At 36.4% G+C, this 24581-nt stretch overlaps 1 protein-coding gene across 4 annotated transcripts in view; it reads right to left on the reverse strand.

The window, feature by feature from the left end:
- ADAMTS6 (ADAM metallopeptidase with thrombospondin type 1 motif 6) overlaps positions 1-24581 on the reverse strand; it is a 140665-nt gene that overhangs the window by 96587 nt on the left and 19497 nt on the right. For 3 of the 4 annotated variants that reach the window (XM_027887720.1, XM_027887721.1, XM_027887723.1), the window contains 3 exons: positions 22522-22739; positions 21902-21985; positions 21265-21410 (listed from right to left, as the gene is read on the reverse strand). In XM_027887720.1, coding sequence (XP_027743521.1) covers positions 21265-21410; positions 21902-21985; positions 22522-22739 — 448 coding nt within the window. The remainder of the gene's footprint in view (positions 1-21264; positions 21411-21901; positions 21986-22521; positions 22740-24581) is intronic. The other variant, XM_027887722.1, reaches the window with a different exon arrangement.

A 24581-nucleotide genomic window follows, 5' to 3' on the forward strand; every position in this document is an offset into this window, starting at 1 on the left:
TCCCCCCACCATGAGTTGGAACAGTTCTTACTAACATCTTATTAACAACTACACATAAAACCTCTTGAATTTCATTCCCCGATTAGTTGACTTAAATTTTAAGTGCGTGACATTGTTCTGTAAAGCACATTCTTTTCTGTAATGCCAACACAACTGCCTAAAACACTCACTCTAGGAAATCCAGGAAGTTCAAGCTGGAAGAAAAATAAGTATTCCTTATTTCTTTTGGGCTCAGTAACTTTTGGCAATTAATGTAGTTAAACCATTATAAATAATTGCAAGTAAATATCATAAAATTACAAACAGGAAAAGATAACATTCACTAAAATATTTCTCCCAATTGTGGCTGAAAAACAGGGAGAATTTCATTGGTTTAAAATCATAAAATTATTACTTTTTTAATTATGACTTCAACCTATGTAAAGTTATTAAATTGAATCCCCAAACTTCTACTCAAATTATACAGAAGGGGAAGGATAAATATAAAAGTTTAATAAAGTAAGGATGCTTGGAAAGAGGTTGGATAACATGCAGGAAATACCAGTATTTTACTTTTTTTTTTTTTTTTTTTTAATGTATTAACTGTAATTTCTATTGTAAAAAATAGTCTGGTTCTAATTTGTTCAGTTTTAGTTACTTTAGCGTCTCTATTATTGTTAAGCATGGCTTTATTCAATAAATACAAGTCATTTACAAATGTAAATACTTAAATCAAATTTCCACTTTTGGTTGCAAGAACCTGGAAAAACACAAGTGGTGTTCCTCAGGGCTCAGTGTTGGCGCCAGTTGTGTTTTAACATCTTTACTGATGATCTGGATAAGGGGAGCAAATGCACCATCAGCAAGTCCACAGATGACACCAAGTTGGGTGGGAGTGTTGATCTACTGGAGGGTAGAGAGGCTGTGCAGAGGGATCTGGACAAGCTGGATCCATGGACTGCGGCCAACTGTATGAGGTTCAACACGGCAAAATTCCACGTTCTGCACTTAGGTCACAATAACCCCAAGCAGCACTACAGGCTGGAGAAAGAGTGGCTGGGAAATAACTCAGCGGAGAAGGACCTGAAGGTACTGCTCAGCGGTGGCTGAACATGAGCCAGCAGTGCACCCAGACCAAGAAGGCCAATGGCATCCTGGTTTGGGCAAAAATACTGTGGTCAGCAGGACCAGGCCAGTGATGGTCCTCCTGTACTTGGCACTGGTAACGCCACTCCTCGAGTCTTCTGGTTTTGTTCAGTCACTAAAAGAAGGATATTGAGGTGCTGGAGCATGTCCAGAGAAGGGCACTGGAGCTGGTGACAGATCTGAAGCACAAGTCCTATGAGGCGTGGCTAAGAGACCTGGAGAAAAGGAGGCTCGGGGGAGATGTTACTGCTCTCTACAACTACCTGAAAGGATGTTGTAGCAAGGTGGGCATCAGACACTTCTCCCATGTAACAAGTGACAGGATGAGAGGAAATGGCCTCAAGCTCCACTGGCGGAGGTTCGAATTAGACATTGGGAAAAGGTTTTTCCCAGAATGGGCTGCAAAGCATTGAAGTAGACTGCTCAGGAAAGTGGTGGAATCACCATCCTTGAAGTGTTCAGAAAACATATAGATATGGCACTTGAGAACACAGTTTAATGGTGAATGTGGAGAGGGAACGGGGTCGACAGTTGGACTTGATGATCTTAAAGGTCTCTTTTAACATTAACAATTCTATTATTCTATGATTCTAACCTGTAAAGGCTGAAAGCAAAAAAACCTGAATTATATATTTATTTTTATTAGTTTAAAATGTTTAAAAAAATTACGATGTATAAATCTTTTAAAGTTCTAGAGCTACTTAAGAGAATGCACAGAAGAAGAGTTTCCTTCCAGTAATGCCAGAAGAGATGGCAAATTCAGCAGTGCAAAGACTTTAAAGAAGCCCCATGTGTTTCATGGTATAACACCACAGAATTTAGAATGCCATTTTCAGGAAGCGTCACAAAGTTTTTTGGACTGACAAACAATCTGTTTAATTGACTCAAGCCATAATCCAAAATAGAACTGCAAAACATCACAATTCCTTTGATCAATTGCATCTCCTACTATTGCTATTGTTTTATGCTTGCTTTTTTAACTACTAAATAATTAACAATGTTAGCCAAAATATGACTAAAATGGAATAGCTTTAGAACCACTGTTGCTCAAAGACCGATAAACACTTTCAAGGCCTTTTCAGACATCTGAAAAAATTCTTTGCTTTTGCTAGTGTTTGGAATACAATTTTTTATTCTTTAGTGATTCCAAACACACTGTTCATAATCGCATAATGCATTTAACTCTGACTCGGCAGGTTGTTGAAAGAGCTCAAAAGATAGACATTTCTTCTGCAAGAATCTGGAGAATGAACATTTGTCAGCATTACTTACGACCTTGATATTTTTAAGCAGGACCAACTGTCCTAAAATAACAATATAAGCAAATACCAGCTAAATTAATGTGCAAGCTAAGGAACTGCCTGTACCTCTTCCTGTCTAATTTATCCAATCACTTAGCACTCCCTTTTTCAAGCTGCTGAGAGTAATAAATGAGAGATTTACACGGGTCTGGCTGAAGCCATGTGAAGGCAGTCCAAATGCAACCTCAGTGCTATCCAAAGAGCCATCTTAGAAGGTCTGAAAAAGAATCATATTAATTTGAAGCTGAATGCTATCAGCTCTATAAAATACAAGTTCCACAGTTTTCAGAACACAACCTGAACAAAATGTTCAGAAATAACTAAAATACTAACTTAATAATTTACACCTGATGCCCTAACATAATATCATAAATTCAACTTGAACAGCTGTATCCGATAGTCATGATGTATCATTCCTTCAGCAACTTAGTTCAAAGCTAACGTAAAACAAAGATTTATAAGTGGCCATATGGAAAAGAAATAATGAATTTTGGCAGTTTCTATCCTTCTTGTTCTTACATTAAGGCATCTTCTTCAAGACTGCAACTGCACAACTCTGAACCTATTGACAATGAAAGAGTCAGCTTTGTGTATGACAAAACAGGGCTAAGATAACTTGCATTATCCTGCTAGCACTTCCTAGTAAGTTGCTTATATGTCTAAACTATTACATATACTCCTATATTTTCCTGACATGAGTGTTACTCTATGTAGATGTAGGAGTCCTCTCAGAAAAGTCGTGTAGGTCAATATGCTCTAAAAAAAACCAAAACGTAAAACTGTAAGTCATTTAAGAACTATATCTCAACCTTGGAAATAATCTAAACACGTGAAAAAGTATCTTAGCTCCATAATCTGAATATTCTTCCCTCTCCATAGATGAAAACCATGATTTGACAATCCAGTTAGTCTTATACTGAATCTAAAGCCATCACTTAAAGTCCCTAGGTTTCTTGAGTGAGTAACTAGTAGGATTCCATAAATTCTGGACTACCAAAATTACCTCTAACTGCAAAACAGAAAAATCTGGTTTGTTTTTTTTTAAACAATAACAGATCAGAAATTATCTCAATGTTTTGCAAATCACTTTTTGATTTTTCTTTTTTCAGAAAAAAAAATAAATAAGCATTTGACTTGAATCAATGCAGCATTTCAGGTTTTTTTAATTTCTAGATTTTTAAGTATTTTTTTCAATGAAACTGTTATTCCTAAGAACTAATGATAACTTGCTTTAGGGGAAAAAAGTTCCCCATTTATCCACAGACCAGCTTCATTACCTGTAGCGCCAAAGCAAGAGTTTCCTATCATTGCCCCAGAACTGATACAAAACTCAGCTATCAAAGGCCATTAATATGTTCACACAGTTTGGTTGCTAAAAAAACGTCAGTCACTTAATAACTTTTGCCACATGGACACACCTCTTCTTCTAACTGAAAAAACACTAATTAGAATAACAATATAAGGAGAGAAAAATCTTGAATGGTAATTATGTTAAAAGAGATAATACAAAAGCTTTCAATTCCAAATTATAAAAATCACAGTGATTGCTCATTAACGGAAAAGGATACTGGTAAAGTGCACACACGTAGAAATATCCTTTATCTGCAGCACCTAGGACACAAGTGTATCTTCTCATCAAGCTGCATACGACAGAGACAAAGACTCAGAGTGCAGACTAACACTAAACTGTCAAACTCCTAATACTTGTGTAGGTACTCATTCAAAATTATTATGGGCTTAAGATGTGGGCACATTTTCAGGATAATCTGCACAAATAAGGCTTGGGCAAAAGAGTAAGTAGTTAACTATTAATTACTTTGAGTCATGTGAAGACTTCTTTGGTGGGGAAGGTGGGGGCAGGCAGGTGGGAATCTAGAAATCTGTAATTCAGAAATGTAAAAATCTAGGAATCTAATCTAAAAAATGCAATCTAGTCTTAAAATCTAAATCTAATCTAAAGATTGAGAGAAAGATAAGTCTTTCTGACATCCAATCTGGAGAAAAACAGAAGTTGTGACTGGTAGTGCATTAAAAGAGCATTAAAACAGCAAAGGACATGAAATAATGACTGTGCTTTAAAAATTCACCAGAAAGGAAGAAAGATTTCACAGAAAGAAATTTGATTTAGTGCTTTTCACCATATAACAAATCACCAGCCCTAAGGGCATTGATAACTGATGGCTTTTACTAAACCAACTACGGTTGCTGGTTAAGGATATATGATGGCTATTAGGAACAAAACATCAGAGAAACACACCTCAGAGGTAAACAGCTGTTCGTGAAGCTGAAGAGGATTTATCTTTTAATTTTACCAGATCTCAAAGAGAAAGAAAAACTCTGATTCTTCAAGAGTAAAACTAATCCATGATGAATACCAGAAGATGCCTCCTAAGCATAAATACATGAGCATAGACTATTCTTTTCTGCTTTGAGGAAGCTCTCAAATGAATGGCATATAAAGCTTCTGATGGTCTTTTCCATTTTAAATGCTCTAAAAAAAAACAAACCAAACCAAACCAAAACAAAAAAACAGAGACAGAGAGAAGCTGCACAACACCAGGAAAATCAGGACTACCCTAATCTGCTATATGAAAGGCTAAAAGAAAAAGCACATGGTGTACAAGTCTGTGGATGATATAAAAGTTCAGTGTCTTTGGCATAAGTAGCAAGGATAATGAAGAGATAGTGTGAAGCCCAGTTTTTCTTGTTGCCATGGGTTCAGGGGACAGACATCTGTAGCATGGTATGGACAAAGATACTGACAGGAAAATCGTAAGATTGTAACTTCATATGACCCAAGCATACTGTCAGTAAAATTTCAATACCATAGACATGAAAAGCATGTATTTAAAGACTGTATTTTAAAGTGGTTTACTTGTTATTTGCATTTATGTCTGTATTGGCAGAATCAGACCTTTTAGCAGGTAAGAACCCACAACAAGAGATCCTGTTTTGATACTACAAGTGCAGAGGATCAACACAACTGCAAGCCTCAAAGTCTCACATAAAATTTACTGAAAGATAACTGTTTGCTAAGTAAGGGAATTTTGATCTTGGGGTGAAAACAGCTTTACTGAAGTCATATGACTTAGGGAAGTAAAGATTTGGCAGTCACGCTCTGTTACGTACAAATTGATGAATGAAGCGTGGTGGAATGTATGTATGAAGGGGTATTACCACTATCTTAATACGAACACACACAACAGTATATAGAAACAAGTATTATCCAGCAGCAGCAGCAAAGACTGAGACAAGCAAGAATCTAAAAGTTAAGCATAAATTTTGCCAGAATACGGCAACTGATACTTGTGTATCAGAGGGAGTCGCGATAAATTCCATACTGTACTCAAAAAAGGGAACCTTGAATACAGATGACCTAGGCACCTTGGTGACTTACAGGGAAGAGTGCCATCTACTGAGTCAATAACTTAATTATAATAAAACCAGTAAATCATATTTTTGTCATGAAAAAGAGATTTTTAGCCAATACTTAGGAGCTTTCTACTCCCTACTGAAAATCTAAAGTCTTTCATTCTGAAATATTACTGCAGTTTATATGATGGCAATTCTATTTTCCTACAGGAGTTGACTAGTGTTTTAGCTGAATTAATACTTAGACCTAAAATATTTCTCAATATTTCCAAGCCTCTGTTTCCAAGTACTTTAAAAGCTTTAGTTTCCAAAGGGAGGATGTCACTTTCTGAATGTTCTGTTTAAAATCTCTCATAGTTGGACACAGAAACATGAAGATGCTTAAAATGACACATCAAATTATACCTGAAAAAGTATAATTACGGGGCCTTTTTTTTTATTATTATTCTTATAAGATTCTGGTGTTGGTTATAACTATGTTGGAGGAAAAATATTAAAAAATAAACACAAAAAGAACCAGTTATAGAAGGCATTCTTGATTTATTTGACCCATGGGCTAATAAACTTGTTCATAATCAACCTGCAACATATGAAAGCACACTTTTGGAGCAACACTAACTACTTCTAGAAATGTGAGCAACAGTCAAAGAAAAGTATGTAACCCGTGTGTTCTGTGTCTCACTCTTTACCAAATATAGCAGAACATTATTTACCTACCGATTACAAATTTTTAAATTTTAGAACACAAGTGATTAGTTCTGGATGTTTGTGAATCAATTCCTGCTGCGCCTTTTTTACACTTGCTAAGTGTATAATACAAACCTGAAATCTTGTTAGTGAAAAGTACTAGAAATGGAGCACAAACTGCACTGCCAATGTCTGTCTATAAGGCACAGGTATATCTTAAATTTTGTTTAAAATTTATTCTGAAATATAGCATAGTAAGACAACAGCAAACTGTCTCACTGAAACCCTTGCAAAACTTTAAAGCTGTGTGAAGGCTATTAGAGTACTTCCATAGTGCTCCATTTCAAGTCCTTCAGCTCCCTCGCAAAGTTTTTCAAATAACTCAGCCTCACTTGTGGTTTACTATTTTATTGGGAAAACACATTCAAATACACACAGATGACAATGTATAATCAACTGCAGTTTTATGATGGCTATTTAAATAAATAAATAAATAAATAAAATTGATCTATGGAAAGCAAAACTTCAGAAATATCTGAGTCTGTTTCTGAGTTTTGTCCAAAAAGCTGTATTTGGAAATATGAAGCAATCATGAGCCGGTAGTCTGGGATTTAACCTCACCACATGCAACAGGAAATTACTTGTTAATTTGGAAAAAACAGATTCATGGAGTAGGAGGTCATCAAGATTTTGATTTGAGATCAACTACAAAATTATGTCTCATATAGTGTTGAGTGAGTCTATACTACTGAATAACAAGAATTTCTCAAGCTTGATTTCAGTATATAAAACTGAGATAATTCCTAACAACAATATATGCTGTGACATATTAAGAGCAAAATGGGAGTTGGAAAAAAGTAAAAGATTTTGGTGGATTGCATAAACTAAGTTACTTACCAACAGATCAAATTCTTCACGGTACATTATCCAAATGCACATTTTCATAAAAATTATACTATCAGTAGGATGGACTTTTTTTTGCCATAGTGTTGACAAGCAAACATTCTCTTTCTGCTCTGTCCTAATATCGCATGATTTCCTTGCTTCACACAAACATTCACACACACACCATTTTCCCTCATTTTCAAAACCAAGGCTGTGAGAATTTAGGAAGCTGAAAGAAGTATTGGAAAGCATGGTGCATCAGTATAAGTTCTGAAGCACAGTAGATACCAGTTTCCTTCTTGTAGTGTTGTCAATCTTTGCTATAGAGGACTACAATGCAGCACTAAGTTTCTGGAGACTATTCCTAAGACCTAGGGCACTAGAGCAACAAGCATCCCAAGCACTCATCCAGTGCTCACAGTGAACACTGATCTCTGGGTAAAAGACCATATGGAATCGTTTGGGTTGGAAGGGACTTTAATGACCATCTAGTTCCAACTCCGCCACCAAGGGCCAGGATACCCACCACTACATCAAGCTTCTCGGTGTGCAAACTGGCCTTGAACACCTCCAGGGATGGAGTACCTGTAACTTCACTGGGTAATCTGTTTCAGCGTCTCACCATATAGTAAAGAATTTCTTCTGTGTGCCAAATCTAAATCTACTCTTTCAGTTTAAAATTATTCCCCTGTGTCTTGTCACTACATGCTCTTATAAAAATTCCTCTCCAGCTCTCATGTAGGCTCTTCTTTTAGATACTGGAGGATGCAATAGACTCGTTCACCAGGATGAACCACCTCTCTCAGCCTTTCGTCACAGGAGAGCTTTCACACTCCTCTACTTGTCTTCATGGTCCTCCCCTGGACTCGCTCCTCTGCCGAGGACCCTGGAGCTATTTGCAGTACTCTCACTGGGATCTCACAAGAGCAGAGTAAAGCAGCAGAATCACCTCGCTCAACCTGCTTCCCACACCTTTCTGATGCAATGCAGGACGTTTGGCTTTCTGCACTGCAAGTGCACACTTATGGGTCATGTCTAGCTTTTCATCCATCCCCAAATCCTTCTCAACAAGGCTGCTCTCAATCCCTTCATCCGACAGCCTGTGTTGATACCAGAGTTGCCCTATTCAGCTGCAGCACCCCACAACTGGCCTTGCTGGATCTCCTGATGTTCAAATGGGTCCACTTCTCAGGTTTGTCCAGGTCCCTCTGGATGGCATCCCATCCTTCAGGAGTGTCAAGCACACCACTCAGCTTAGTGTCACTTGCAAATTTGCTGAGAGTGCACTCAACTCCTCTGTGTCCTTGCTGAAGACATTAAATAACACGGATCCCAATACAGGCCCCTGAGGGACATCACTTGTCACTGAGCCCTAGACCACTACTCTCTAGATGCAACCATCCAACCAATTCCTAATCCACATAACAGTACTCCCATCAAATTAATCACTCTTCAATTTAGAGAGATCTTCAATATGGTAGGGGACCATGTCAAAGGCTTTACAGAAGTCCAGACAAATGACATCTGTAGCTCTTCCCTTACCCACTGATGCAGTCACTCCCTCACAGAAGGCTACTACGTTGGTCAGGTGGGATCTTTTTCTACCCCCCAAGGTTCTTCACCTGATTGGCATAACTGGCCAGCTTCCTCAGGACTCCGGGATGCATCTCATTTGGTCTCATAGACTTATGTATATTCAGGTTCCCTCAGGTGGTTACAAACCCAAACTTCACCTAGAGTGGGAAGCACCTTGCTGTCCTCGTCGTGTGGTCCATGTCAGGCATAGAAATATTCTTAAGCAAAGCTACCAAAGCACACATGGCAGAACAGGTTCTAAAAATTAAGGCAAGGCCTTCCTTAGCGTACCACTATCCACTTGGTAATTTTGACTAAACTAGTGCTATTTCAGATCTTTCAGCTATAAGAGCAAGTGGCAGTGAAGAAGTTTGTTTTCATTAAGTTTAGTTACAAACAAGCAAAACTCTTTACACCAATTACAAAAAAGATGTTAAAACAAAACAGCTAGCAGGCTAAGAGAACAGAGGTTTGGCCCTCTTGAAAGAAGAAAATGGTCTGTCTCAAACTAAGGCAATTGAAGGGAGACAGCTTGCTGTTAATGAGAGGGGAGGTCTTAGACATGTAGGTCAGGGCAATCCCAAGCACTAATAATCGAAAACAGCCCTGAGGGTTACTTGAGAGTGCTGGCAGATGAAAAGGTGGACATGAGAAGGAATGTGCGCTTGCAGACCAAAGGTTAACTGCATCCCGCGCTGCATCAAAAGTACTGTGGCCAGCAGGTCGAGGGAGGGGATTCTGTGCCTCCGCTCTGCTCTGGTGGGACCCCACCCAGAGTGCTGCATCCAGCTCTGTGGTCCTAAAGCACAGGAAAGGACAGGGCCACAAAGATGATTAGAGGGCTGAAGCACCTCTCCTGTGAGAAAAGGCTGAGAGAGTAGGATTGCTCAGCTTGGAGAAGAAAAGGCTTTGGGGAGACCTTATCGCACCTTCCACTGCCTAAAGGGAGCCTACAAGAAAGCTGGAGAGGGATTTTTTACAAGGGCATGCTGTGATAGGACATGGGGTAATGTATGACATTGCCTTATTTATTGAGATAGTCATGCTCTTTGCTCTGTTAAGTATTTATAATCCCCTTCTCCCAAAACATTACACTAAATTGCCACATAATTTACACATGTACCTTTGATATTGTGTTATCAGACACAAAATCTTCTTTTTTTATTATACTCTTTAAATTTGTATCCAATTCTTAATCTAACATCTTACAAAGTAGTTTACCTACAAAATATACAGTATTTGATATAAAGGAAATGCTAATTCCAGAAATAAAATATTTTATTGTGAGCTAGAAGAAACCACACACACTGAAAAAAAGGCAATGCTAAAAGATAATTTGGTGAAATAGGTTGTCTCAAATTGATTATCAAAGTGTCTTGTCTCTGAAAAAACACACTGATAAATTCCAACATATGCTTGTCATTTACAAACACCAAATATATTTACCACAATATAAAATACAAAATTCATGCACTTACATGAAGGAGAGGTTCATACAATGAGGACTGTACATTGTCTTACTAAGTATAAAAAAGTTTTCCCTCTGAGTCTCTGAACAGACTTTACAGGCTACAAATTTCTAACTGTGTGTAATCAAGGACGCCAGTACTTCCAAGCTGAAGACTATGGTCTAGAAACAGAAAGGTTGAAATTCCTTAATGAAATGTCCTATGGGGACGAAAAGAATTTTAAATGAGAAAAATCCTTCACAGCTGAGCATGATTTCTCACTGCCAAATCTTCCACAAGACTACAGAACAGCACAGGAACTAAACTCTAAGTCAAAAGGGCCTTGATGAACTCTTCAGTCTTGTTAGTTTTTATTATGTATCTATTGTCTCTAGACTTAAAAAAAAAATTCCCAAGAAAACATTTATTTTACACTGCTATGGGTCTGTGATTCCAAATAACTGTTTAACAATAGAGCAATTCTATTTCAACAGATGAGGTGATTTTAGAAACAGGAGACTAAAACACAATAGTATTACCAGTCCCACAAAACATTGCTCCAGACTACCTCACTGAAAATACTTCCACACAGCTGCACCAGACACTCAGGGACCAAGTGATTTAAGATTTGCGTGGAAGAAGATTCTCTGTAACAAGCAGCAAGGGAGCAAAGGATGCATCTGAATCTCAAGGATGACGGAAAAGCTTATGGCATACATAATTTGCAAGATGCAAGTAGATCGGTAATAGTGACCTCAACCAGAAGAAAGCACAGCTATAAATAACATCACTGAAGTAGCAGAAATAAATGTGCAGGCTTAAAGAAAATACCACTTACATTGTTATTTTCCTTCCTAGTTCTACAAAAATCATATAACATGAACTCAAGTCACAACATCAGCATGGCAGGGGAAAAAAAAGTAATGCTATGACATTGTAAAAGAAGTCTTAAGTACTACACTTTGTTTAAAGAGTGACAGTCTGGAGATCCAGGCTGAGGAATCTGCAGCGTTTTGTTGGCTTTAAAGTGTGGAAGGAAAAAGAGGTTTGGGGTGTTGTTCCCCATGCATGCACACACACAAAATGTTCACGTCTTCCTTCCCTTCCCTCCCATACACTAAATCTAGTTGTTATCACCTGTAAGCAAGCAGAAAGTACAGTGCCCTCTATATAGCCTAAATCCTTCAATATGATATGCAGGGTTAGTTTTAATATACATGTAAGTGTGCACAGCCAAGTTAATATTTAAGGCACTTGGCATAAGCATTAGAGTTTGATTTATAGATCAAAATACAGGACTGTAGCCATTGTAAATACTCTTCCTGATAACTCACTAAACAGAACCATTTAAAGAGAAGTTAAATGTATGGAGGTCAAAAAGGATGATAAAAATATATATTATAAATTATTCTGATGGCAGAAAAGCCTTTTGGATGCGGCAGAGAAAGATTACAATTTTCTTTTACAGCCAAAGCAGCTGCACTGTATAATGTGTCTAATACTTAACAGCTAAATGTTTTAATATGTTTCTGATTCTTCTGATGGTCAGAACAATTGTAATTTCTCCATTACACATAAACAGATATATCTAATTTACTGAAATAAAACTGCTACATGTAATCAATAATGACTTTGCTGCAACTAGAATGCAATGTATTTCAAGGCACTGTGCTACCAACAAAAAACGATTTCATACTGTGGTATTAAAGGAAATCTTAATCTGCAGGCAGGTAAATATACACTGGAAAGGAATACCCCTTCTCCCTCCGAAAGCATGCAAGTTCACTACTACATCTCTTCCACATTAAAACACTTGGTATATTCAGTGCTTGCCTGAATAAATTACTTCAAGTGAAACCTTCAATAAACAATTAAGAATAAAATATTTCAGTTTGAAGAGACCTACAAAGATAATCTAGGCCCAAAAAGAGAAGAAATAGATGAGAATAGAGGAAAAATAGCCTGTATCCAGGTTTGGAACTGCCCTGACCCAGGTGTAGGACCTTGCACTTGGTTTTGTTGAACTTCATGAAGTTCACAGAGGCCCACCTCTCAAGTCTATCAAGGTCACATTGGATGGCATCCATTCCCTCCAGCGTGTTGACCGCACCATACAGCTTGCTGTTTCAAGAAAATGTGCTAAGGGTGTACTCAATCCCACAGTCCATTTCCCTGACAGCCCCAGTCCCAACACCAACCCCTGAGGAATGCCACTCGCCCCTGCTCTCCACCTGGATGATTAACTGTTGACTGCAGTTCTTTGAGTCAATGCATTATCCACCGGCTGGTCTATCCATCAAATCCATGTCTCTCCAATTTAGAGACAAGGATGTTAGGTAGGACAGTACCAAATGCTTTGCACGAATCCAGGTAGATTATGTCAGTTGCTCTTCCCTTATCCATCAAAACTATAACCCCATCATACAAGGCCACCATATAGGTCACGCATTATTTACCCTTAGTAAAGTCATACTGGCTGTCATCAATGAACTCTTTATTTTCCATGTGCCTTAGCAGAGTTTCCAGGAGCATTTTTGCCATGATTTTGCTGGGCACAGAGATGAGACTGACTGGCCTCTAGTTCTGCAGATCTTTCCCTTTTTAAAATTGGGGGTTATGTTTCCCCTTTTCCAGTCACTGGGATCTTCACCAGACTGTCACGACTTCTCAAATACGATGAATAGTGGCTTAGCCGCTTTCTCCATCAGTTCCCTCAAAACCATTGGATATATATCACCAGGTCCCATGGACTTATGCACCTTCAGATTCCTGGTCTTGAACCTGATCTTCACCTACAGCTAGCGATTACACGTTCTTCCAGTTCCTGCCTTTGCCTTCTGCAACTTGGGCAAAGTGGCTGAAGTATTTGCCGGTGAAGACTGTGGAAAAAAACTCACTGAGCCTTCTCCATGTCCCAGGCAATCAGGTCTCCCATTTCCATCTGAAGAGGAACTGTAATACAGAGTATGAAAGAGCAAATCTACACAAGACTTGCTAGTCACTAAATGTGTTTACAATTGCATATTTACAGTTTGCCAGAGCACCGCTCTATCACAAGCTGTGACAAATAGTTTCACCGGAATTTCGTTAGTTCTCAGTATTATCTCAGTGTTTGTATTCCAGAAACCTTGTTTTCCAGTGTTTACTTCATATAATAAAGATTGTAAAACATACGTCTTACGATTCATATAGTAATGACTGTAAAACCAGTATCATTAGAAAAGCAGAAGTCTCAAGAAAGTAACTAGGAATGCAAAACAGGCCATAAATGAATTCTGAATATACCACATATAAATAAATGTGGTTTCTTATTTTCTCCATCAAATTTCTTTTCATTAAAAGATTTGTATTTGAGCTGAAAACAAAAGAGTTTGATTTCATTTGAATTTAAAGCAAAATTTTATCTGCCGTTTAGCAGATCTGACTTCAAAATCAGCTTCAGTACCAATTCAGTACCCTGCACAAGTGATCAGGCCAGTATGGTAATTACAAAACATTCAAGTATGGAATTTTAACTTCAGATTTTATTTTACTTCCATTTAATTATACATTATGAAAGTGAAACTGAACAGTTACAAGTGCAGATATAAACAACAATTTATTTACTTGGGACGATTCTGCAATATCCTCTGCTCTTGCCTATTCACACTTGCTCTTTGACTGGAAAATTTTCAGACACAAGTGTCACTGCTGTAAATTCACTAAAATAGCAAGCAAATGAAAAAAAAACCCTTGCCAAAAAAAAAAAACCTGTAAGTAGTGCTAATCACTTTGGAAAGTACATTTAACACACTGAATACACTTAAAAATTAGTTAGGAAGTGATCCATCTCTAAACATGATAAGTGTTTCTAAAAGCTGTGAATTTAATACTGAAATGGGTACAACTTCAAAGAAAATACCATCCTTACTTAAAAAGGTTAAGACATTCATGCATCTTACTTTGTTATTCCACATTTTAAAGCTGCAATATTTTAAAATATTTCAAAAAAAAAATATTAAGTAGCACTGAACAGATAGTGCTCAGTTTAGGTTTTACATGACTGTTTGCATAACTAAAATGAACAAGTCATGAACTCCAATTGAAATCTTATCCAGATCCTACTGAAACAATGGGCCTGCTGCAATTGACCTCAAAGTGTAAATAATCATGCCCTTCACGCCCCTATGTACTCTTATACATATAGCCAATCTCATAAAATGTAGCTGTAAAATCAAGCTAAATAAATACTCCAGACTCATGTTTAAAACAAGAACATGAAAATGTAGCATATATTCATGTGTGGTGAGAGACAGAACTCATGTAATAGATCACAGACAAATATCAAAAGTGGTTAAAATCCAGGGAAGAAAATGGCCTAATATGCTTTTCTGGATTGTTATAAATGAGGACCAAAAGCTCACTAGCATATGTATTATTCTGCCAGTCACTGTAGATTATGAAAATAATAACAGCCCCAATATTGTACTTAAGCAAAACAGGGGAAAAAACCAAAGAATGCAAGAATTCTACTCAGACTACTAAGAAAAATTAAAAACGAGAGCTTTTTAAACAAGTGTATGTTCTTAATAAAAAAAGAAGGCAAAAGACGACATTTCTAACTGCTAGAAAGCCCTTCCTCAGATATCTGGCCAAGCAGTAACTGAGTGTTCTAACAGATATCCCGAAATATTACCACCAAACATTTCCTGGAAAAACTATAATTTAAGTAGTTTTATGACCCTCTGTGCAACTCAGAAGGTGAATGCCTGAAGAAAAAGAAAGGGAAAAAATAGATCATACAAAAGTATTTTTCATTGTGTTTTTTTTTCTCTAGTAAGTCTAGAGTGTAAACGGAAAATTTTTTTGTAAAATAAAGGCACTGACATTCCACTACGATCAACAGCAAATGTAGTTTGGCATTTTATGGATTTCTCCCAGTGCATTTTTAAGTACCAAAAGTTTCACTGCCTCATTTAGAGAAAGACTTTAACTGAGGGCAGTAATGAGTTGCCTTGCCCACGCTGTGTGCTGGTAGATATTCTCAAGTTTTCCAGTTCAGAAAATTATCAGATATGTAATCAGTTCCACTCAAAGAGCACATCTTAAGATGTGGGATTACACCCAAAATTTCTGTCTTCAATTGAGATTGGAGAATATTGTCTTTTTATTTAGTGTTAAGTATTTCAATCAATCTACCAACCAAAAAAAAAAAAAAAAAAAAAAAGAGCTTTCAGACTTCAAGTCTGCAGTCAGAGCATGAAAGTCTGAGCTTTACTTCATGATATTGGTCGCTCTTCTGGATTTAGTATTAAATAAAGCACATTTTAAACACATTTTGTCCATCTGGAATGGATTAGGCAAACTCTGGGTATACCTTATACCTTTTCCATCCTTCATCCCTCACAGACTCAAATTTTATACACTGAAACAGAATACACATCTTCTAACTACCCAACTGTATACTAAGAGTCAACTAATGGCATCAGAAATTAAAAATAACAGCCTTTTTATTGATTAGAGAACATTCCACTCACACGCTGTGCTTGTTAATTAGCTGCAAATAACCTGCTGGTTGACATTTGCCATGCAATAAGCAGTTTTTCAGATGCACATTCTAGCTACTTTATTGTTCCACACGAGTTCCCTCAAATTCCACAGAGTCTACTTTGTTCCTTTCAGCTACAAAATCTAGGAATAAATTTTAAAGATATAATTTACCCCTCAAAAAACAAAACAAAACAAAACTCCACCAAGAGCAGAAACCTGAACATTTCAAGCCTTATTCTGTTAATGTGGGAAAGACAAATAAAAAAACCCACCCAACAAGTTTATAACCGTCACAGAGAGGAAAATTACAAAATATGCCAATAGATTTTATTTATTCTCAACTACTTCAGGTTTTTCTCCATTGCCTGTGTCATTTAATTTGACTTTCTACCATCATTTCACAGTGTACAAACTTTCACCTCTCAAAAGACATATAGGACATGGATAATGGAGAATTCCCCACTGAAACCTCTGAACATGTTTCCTCCCTCTACAGAACATGTAGGGCTTGCAATCTTGAATCTAAAGCAAATCATCTACACACTGACCATGCACTGCTGTAATGGCTCACAGTTGTTATGCTGTATGTCTCAGTCACAACTTCTTTTTTGTCAGTTTTGGGGTAGCCATTCCAAAAAAAATATGCCTTAAGATAGCAAAGACCCCCAAAATGTTTTTGACACAAGAGTAAGAGTATAAGAACTGTGGCACTGGTGTCATATTTAGCAACATACTAATTTAAGTGGTCAGTAGCAGGTCTCTAACAAGGAGTGTAAGGAACATATCACGTGCAGAAACCATGGTAGAAATATTCCTACTTTGTGAAGCACAGTGCAAACAAAAGAAAATGCCTTACTCTCCTCAGTGTGCTGAGCACAGTCCTAGAATATTTCAATTTTTTTTGCTTTTTTCCCCCAAAAACATCATTTTGAATGTGCAGATACATTTTTTTCTCCTATATATGCCTTCAGTTCCCTGAAAACAAATAATTTAGTGCTCTTATTTGGAAAGTAGGCTCCTTCCATTTTAAATATCTGCAGAGACAGATACTAAGGGCAATGTATGCATCTCAGCTTTTCAAACCTCTCTCTCAAAGAAGTAATCTTACAAATATGGTCACCAGGAAACAAAGTCAGGGAACACTTACAATTTTTGCACAAAAATCAAGTAAGGCAAAACAGTCTCCTGTCAGGAGCTTAAATTCAACTTAAGGAACTCCGGCAGGACAAGCTGAAAGGCTGCATAAAAAACAAGGGTGAAAACTGCTTCATGGACTAAGAATCAAGTAAGTAAGAAAAAAGCAGACACATAATTATTTCTTGAAATCGGAGCTCTTCTCCCCAGCAGAGGAAGAAGCCACAGGATGAGGACTGGAGACAAGGTTTCATGGGAATAGAAACGCTTTGGATGTACAGATTTGTTGGACAAGACCGGAAAACTGTACTCACTGACCAATGTAAGAATGACTTGTATAAAGGAGGAATCTTTGCAACAAGTTAAGAAGCCCAAAAAAAAAAGGAAAAGTGTCTTGGAGAAGAAGAATAACTATCTTGGACCTGCAGGAAGAAAGGAATGTGCAGAGTCCTGGCTGGCTGGCCCCACCCACTACCGAACGCCTTAACTACTACAGAACCTGATGGGGAAATATTACATATTACAAAATGAAAGTATATTACTAACTATAGGAAACTGACAAGCAAAAAAATAAATGTGTCTATTAAACAGATTTCCTTTTAGGACTGCTATATGGACAATGCAAATACCAAACCGTCCCTGGTTGCCTAAAATCTCCTAATTTCATCAAAAAAATGAAAGGCATAATTGTGGTCAGCTTTACACAGGTATGCAAAATTAAACTAGAAACTTTTTGCCCCTCTTGAGTATCTACTACAATGCCAGAAACACTGCAGTTCCTAGACTATGAATCACAAGATTTACAGGAGTTTAGAATCGAAACCATATATACCTTATATGTATCTTAAATATATCTTCTGTCCTCTTAATAATAACTGACAGCATTGGCCTACACATTGGATGTATATCTCACAGACAAATGAAAGTGAGTATACCTTGCCTGTAAGGGCACATGAACGAGAGAATAACTGAAATTGTGAAATTAATCTTGGATATATGTAATAAAATAAACCAATCCTGTAAAACGTCTCTCCTTGAAAGACTTGAAAAATCCACCAATTGTGGAACGCCTCCCACATGGGCTTCACTGGTGTTACAAAAGACATTCTCCATACTAATGTTGGCATTAATGCTAGTGGAAGCCGTACCACACCACTTAGCAATACACTCACTTATTGAGTTACAACTACAGTGGCACCTGGAAAAAATATAAGAGTCTATTTTGAGGGAGCTCATTCACTGCCTTACAATATTAACATGAACTAGCCCGTAAAACCCAGAGAGACAGAAAAATTAGAACATCTATGGTACTGAACATTTTTACTCTCAGTCTAACCTGCAAATCAAGGTGTATATGACTTAATGAATAAAAACGTCATATGGCTCTGATTCTTATTCAAGCAAATAAAGATTCCTGCAACACAGTATATCAGTTCAATGAAGCTGTAGAATAAATTGTTGCTAAAGCAGTAAGCTGCTCATGAACATAATTCAAGTAGATTCCAATCCAAGCAAAAGAATTTTATATTTTAAGGTATTTTAGGTCATTAATTTAATGAGGTGTACTTACATAAAAGGATGCAGGTTTCCAGTCTGAAAATTATTTCTAGTAAGTTTTTTGCAAGGAACTCATGTATGTTCCTATAAAAGCACTCTAACTGCAAAGAGATCTTAATACTTTTGTCAAGCATAGTGAATTTGTTTTTCTTCTACAACGTAAAACAAATTCATGGTATATGATGCTACCAAGAGATGACATTTCAACAATTTTTGAGAAGTACTGTCTCCTTAAGTGAGGTTTCAAATGTTTCTCTGTTTAAAACAACTGTACCTTTAAGACCAAATTTTGTCCCTTTAGAGATACATACCCCAGCTTTCCCCTGAAACTTTCCTCTCTTTGGGCTATTTGGTATGCCTTTTTTATTTGACCTAAAAACACACCAGGAGGCAGAATAATAGCTCTAGATCTTCTCTCTCAGCAGCAAAATACTCCATTGCTGCAAAGTTTATTGAGTCAGTCACACATAATTTGGAAAAACAACCATTTAGTACCTGGACAAATCAAACTAATCATCTTAAGCTATACAGAAATGGAGTACTAGAGAGCTCTTACTGTGTAAAAGAAAAAAAAAATAGGTATTTTAATTTTTTTTTTTTTAATATTCTCCATCCCTTATAAAAAATGCAACCTAGAATCCAACTCTCTGACCCTTACCTTTCTATGCAGGTACACAGGACAAGGAATAGTTCTGTTCACTATGTATAGTTAGCCAAGATTTTGGTAAGGAATTCCACAATTCCTACTTTATGATCTTTAGGATCAAGAGAAGGAAACAACTGACAACAACAGAAGGAAAGCTGGGTTAAGTGTTCTTTAAAAAACTAAAAGTAAAAATAGAAGTATTCTTACATGCTTTTTAAAAGACATCATACACATACTACATATTTATAAATTACTAAGCCTCCATAATGAAGAGTAAAAAAACATCCTTAGTATTTACTGCTTTTTGATGAAAAATCATAATTTTCAAGAGGTATTATTCATGTTCTCTGAAAACTTGTTCCTGATGCAGATAAAGACCTGCAAGTCAGCACTGACTTCAGCTTTTGTCTGGAACACAGAAGCATTTAAAACCACACTGGGAACACTGTACCAGAATAGGGAAGACAGTACAGACCATATAGTAATAAAACATACTAAGGCACAACAGTGAAAAAAAATAACTATGATTTGCAGAGCCAGAATAACACCAACGAAATGTCAGGTTACTCAGTCAAAACAGTAAAAATATAGTGTTGCTAAAGCAGCCTATACATATGTATATTGAGAGCCTTCAACTGACAAAACCATATCACCTACAGGTTACAGCTTTTCACTCCCCTAAATTATACCAGTAAAAGCTTGATGTGTAACACAGCTGTAAAGATAGATGTATTTCATTTCGCATGTGAGCAGTCCTAGTGAAGGAATTACTTGTATGCAAAAAACTCATCATAAACAAAAGCCTTTATGAAAAATTAGGGCCTTGTGATATAACTGTATTTTATTTTTAATTTCATTCTATGAACTTTTAGTGGACTTAAATATTTTTTTAAACTTCTTGGACTCTAGCAGCAATCTGAATCTAGCATTTTACCATTCTGATTTTTACTATTTAGTATTAAAGCCCACACATAACTATTTTAAATATGAATTTAATATACATGCAAGTGATACATTAGCTTGTATTTCCTCTCAAAAATAAATATTTACTCTTTAAGCAAAACAAAGCAACAAAAACCACCATCTTCCCACAAGAAAAAAAGCAACTTTTACTAATTTATGCAAATTTTAGATTAGTGATTTATTTAAATCACTATTTAAGTTTTCTCTGCAGTGAATGCAATGACTCCACAAACAGCTTATATACAAAGCAGTACATGATTTGTCCTGGAAAGCAGAAATTATAATAAAAAGATCCTCATCCAAATCAGTGCTGCTGCACCTGTTGCTACTTAAACAAAACAGAAAAGAGTAAATAGTGTCCTTGAACAACAGTGAAATTTATCTCCTAATAGAGTTGCCTATCCCCAGCTGCAAAGGTCAGACCCAAATACGTTTATCAGGATGGCAAGATTACAGTGCAGGCTTTGTTGAATTCATCACAGTAACAGTGAAGCAGAAGCAAACAAATGGGCACATATGCAGGCTTTGAAGCTCCCTATTAAAACTGTCAGTACTCATCTTAATTAAGCATAATAAATCAAACCAGCTACAAAGCAGAGTCTCATACTGCCAGAATCTGCAAGAACCTGTTTTCAGAGAAATACTACTACACTAGCTGAAGTTCTGGCTTGAAATTCTTACAAACACACTTTATATGATTAACAAAACATTTTCCCTACTGTTTTGTTCTCTGCAATCTTATGAATTCTTTCCCATCATAAAAGTACAAAATGTTCAATAGTATCCATCTTTTCTACCGTAATACTTTGCATTGGCAATTACGAAGTGACAATAACAGCAAAAGCAAATGATATGCAGATCTTACTTTTCCAAATTCTTAATCTATACTTTAATAATCCGATACATTTAAGACAAGCCATCTATTAATTTTCCTTCTTGTAAGGTTACCTACCAATTATATTACTTTGCCTCTATACATAAATATGCTAAGAACAAGAAAGCTACAGAAATAAAATAAACACAAGACTTATAATAACCATACCTAGTAATAAGAACCGCATTATCATGGTGGGCAATCCCATTTTCTGGAATGGTGTTTCCATCACTTTGGTGGGAGAGAATGGATTTCTGCCACTTACAGAAGCTATCGAGGGACTTGTCTGCATGGTGGTTTATCTCCAAGTTTGGCTGCAATACAACATGCATACCAGAAATGTTCCAAACAAATTACTAAGGTCAGTTGTAAAGCCTTTTGAAAACTAAAATGGGACTATAATTAGAAGCAGTGGTTTCTAGGAATAAATTCTTCTTGCCAAATTTTATCTCTGTAAAATCTGACCCCGAGTTCAGCTGCGTATTACTGAACTGTCATTCTTTCCGCTCCAACTTTAATAATCATTATGTCAATACAAAAAAAAAATCAAAATACAGATCTAAAAATGAAGCTGACATCCCCAAAGTTGTAATAATATTCACCTGAAGTAAGAAAAGATATCTTTGAGATGATACACGCAGAATATTCCTTTGAACTGCTTCATCTTGATTAAAGCAGCAAAAAATTACATTATAGGTTTTGTACTCAGAGGCAGCCACTTCAAGCAATAATTGAATGAACACTATATTACACAATAATGTAACCTGTACTTCAGAGGTATAAAGCTCAGCACAACAGCTCTTACCTGATCTTCAGTGAGGACAATCAAACGTGTCACTATAATATTCACAACGTTTCCTAGACTGGAATCACGATAAAGTTTGGCAACCTGACCTCCAGAAAATAAGAAAAGACACAAAGTCAGACAAGAAACACTACTTGCTTCCTAAATGGTTAAAAATTAACCCAATTTCCTCAATTAATGTAATTCCATAATTCTAATTATCATCATCACTAAAAAAAGAGTTAATTTTTGATCAAAAAATGACCATTCAGTTAAAAGAACTTCTTGAGTCACAATTTTCAATCAAAACTGTTTATACCTGTTATAACTGTTCCATAATTCATCCAGCACAGTAAGTATTTAGAGTGTTGACATAAGCAGAAATGAATTGTATAATGTGAACGTAATTTGAATTCAAAATTAAAGACAACAATTTAAAAGTGATCACAGCATACTTCTTGACAAAAGAAGTACTGCATTTTTCCCATAATGCCAAGGTTTTTCAATATTTTAACTATTAATTCCTGCAAGCTAATACATGTATTAAAGCATTACTCATGGCAATAAATAAATACTTAACAAGTCCTTTATCATTTCAGTACATGCATATTGATATGAGCACAGAGAAGGATGAAACTTACAATATTCATTACACTCAAAATGTAGTGTTCAATGTCTTTGCGACCATGGTATCCCACCATCATTTTGTCTGCTACTACCAGTGTTTCCACAAACCGTTCAAGGCTTACAGATCTCTTCTGTCGACTGTGACTACTTAGTGTGTCATTGACTGGAAGCAAAGTTGGAAAAGCAGATGCATCACTCATCCACCAAGGTTTGCCGCTTCTTGCGAAGTCTTCTAGGAATCAAAACAATTAAACACTTCAGTGGGGTCACTAGTAAAAACTCATTCAAATGCAGCTGCTTTATGTTGAGATTATCTGTGGGGGAGCCCAGCTGGCTCTGGGCTCTGTAAGCTGAAATACCGAAGATGGAATACTTACACCTGGCACAGGTTCAACCACGGACAGTAAGGACTGTGACACAGAATGGGTTTCCTGTTAGGAATACTGACCTATTGTATTCAGACGTGTGGCTACGTCCAATCATGAGTTGTTATGTTAGTGGTAAACCAATGGTGCGTATACATGTGTCACCTAGAACGGTATAAAGTAGCTACACTGTTGTAATAAAGTGAGTTGGTATCCTGAAACCATGTCGTATACCACCTCAACCCACAACAATTATCATCTAGGTTCTGAAAAGAAGTCTTTCTTGAGGCAAAGAAAAATTACATTTTTTTAATTTTTGTTTTTAAATAACTTATATAATAGAAAGCCAACTTTGAGTTTCAATATTCTCAACTCAACTTGAACTAGGATGATAAATTATCAAATATTTTCTTAACAGGTCTGATTCTGGCTTAACACTGAAGATTAGTTAAAAATAACCACAAGCACACCTCAGAATTTTAAAAATAAGAACAAGACAGGTCTAACATTTGGAAAAAAAAAATGCTACAAACCAAAAATTCAACATTAATGTTGAAGTTACCAAAATTTACTAAGGAATTAAAAAGGCTGACAGGATACCAAAATAGGGTTTTCCCCTCCTGTGAAAGGGAGGCAAATTTTAGGCCATTATGCTTATACACCTATCAGTTTTCAGGCCAAATAGATCACTGTACTATTCAGAAGGCTAGCAGGTTATGCTTTATCTATCTTGTGAATGAACTATAATAGGATGTTTTAAATGGGCTGGCATGGGATAATTGGTGTAGTTATTTTAACAGTAATTTTAGTTCAAATATATTGATTCTTGCTTTTCCTTCAGGTAAATATATAGAAAAAAATATTTCTTGCATGCAAAAGATTGGTTATTAAAAACACAAAGACCTGTAATTATCAGCATAACAAACACTACAAACTTGTTTGATTTTGAATTCCTGTCCTCAGTACAAACTTGAATCCATCCTTACCTGTAAAACTGGCTTTATTGGGGTGTATTAAATATCCTTTTTCCACAAGGGTCAATAAGATCTCCAGTTAGAGATAATAATATCGCAAAGCATATTATTAGTCTGGTTTTATCTAAGTAGGATTTCAAAATATCTAAATCCTAAATATCTAATTTTTTGCTAGTTACAGAGGAGCACAAGAACATTAACAGACACATTTGTCTGAACTAGACTGCTCAAGTGAGCAAATTCTGAGATGCAGCCTTCCATCTACTAAAACAAGGTCAGCTAAGGATGAGTTAAGATAGAACCAGTAACCCCCACAAAAAAAGCAATTCATTATTCAATTCAACTAAGCACACTATTTTCAAAAAGCAATAACTACATGGCAAGGAATATATGCTCAGGTCAAAACCAGAAACACAAAGCTTCAGTTTTCCCACTGTTGAAGTGTTTCATAACTTTTGAGGGCACAGTGTTGGCTTTAAAGAGTGCATTTTTTAGAAAAGTCAAAAAATTAAAATAAACCTGATAGTTGAAAAATGGTCAGTAACAAAACTGTCCTCATTCTGCAATGTGTATAAATCATTCCAAAAAAACTTTAGCCAAGTATTAAAGCCCATTGTGGATTCTAGAATGACTCCTAAGCTTTTTCCTGTTTTTTCACTTTTACTGCAGAAAATTTCATTGATCAAAGACTTCCATCTCACTTAAGCAGTGACTTAGAAATGTCTGAAATTTTCT

Source organism: Empidonax traillii, unplaced genomic scaffold, assembly GCF_003031625.1.
Source record: "Empidonax traillii isolate 1590-97213 ecotype Southwest subspecies unplaced genomic scaffold, ASM303162v1 scaffold220:size741200, whole genome shotgun sequence".
Classification (NCBI taxonomy): domain Eukaryota; kingdom Metazoa; phylum Chordata; class Aves; order Passeriformes; family Tyrannidae; genus Empidonax; species Empidonax traillii.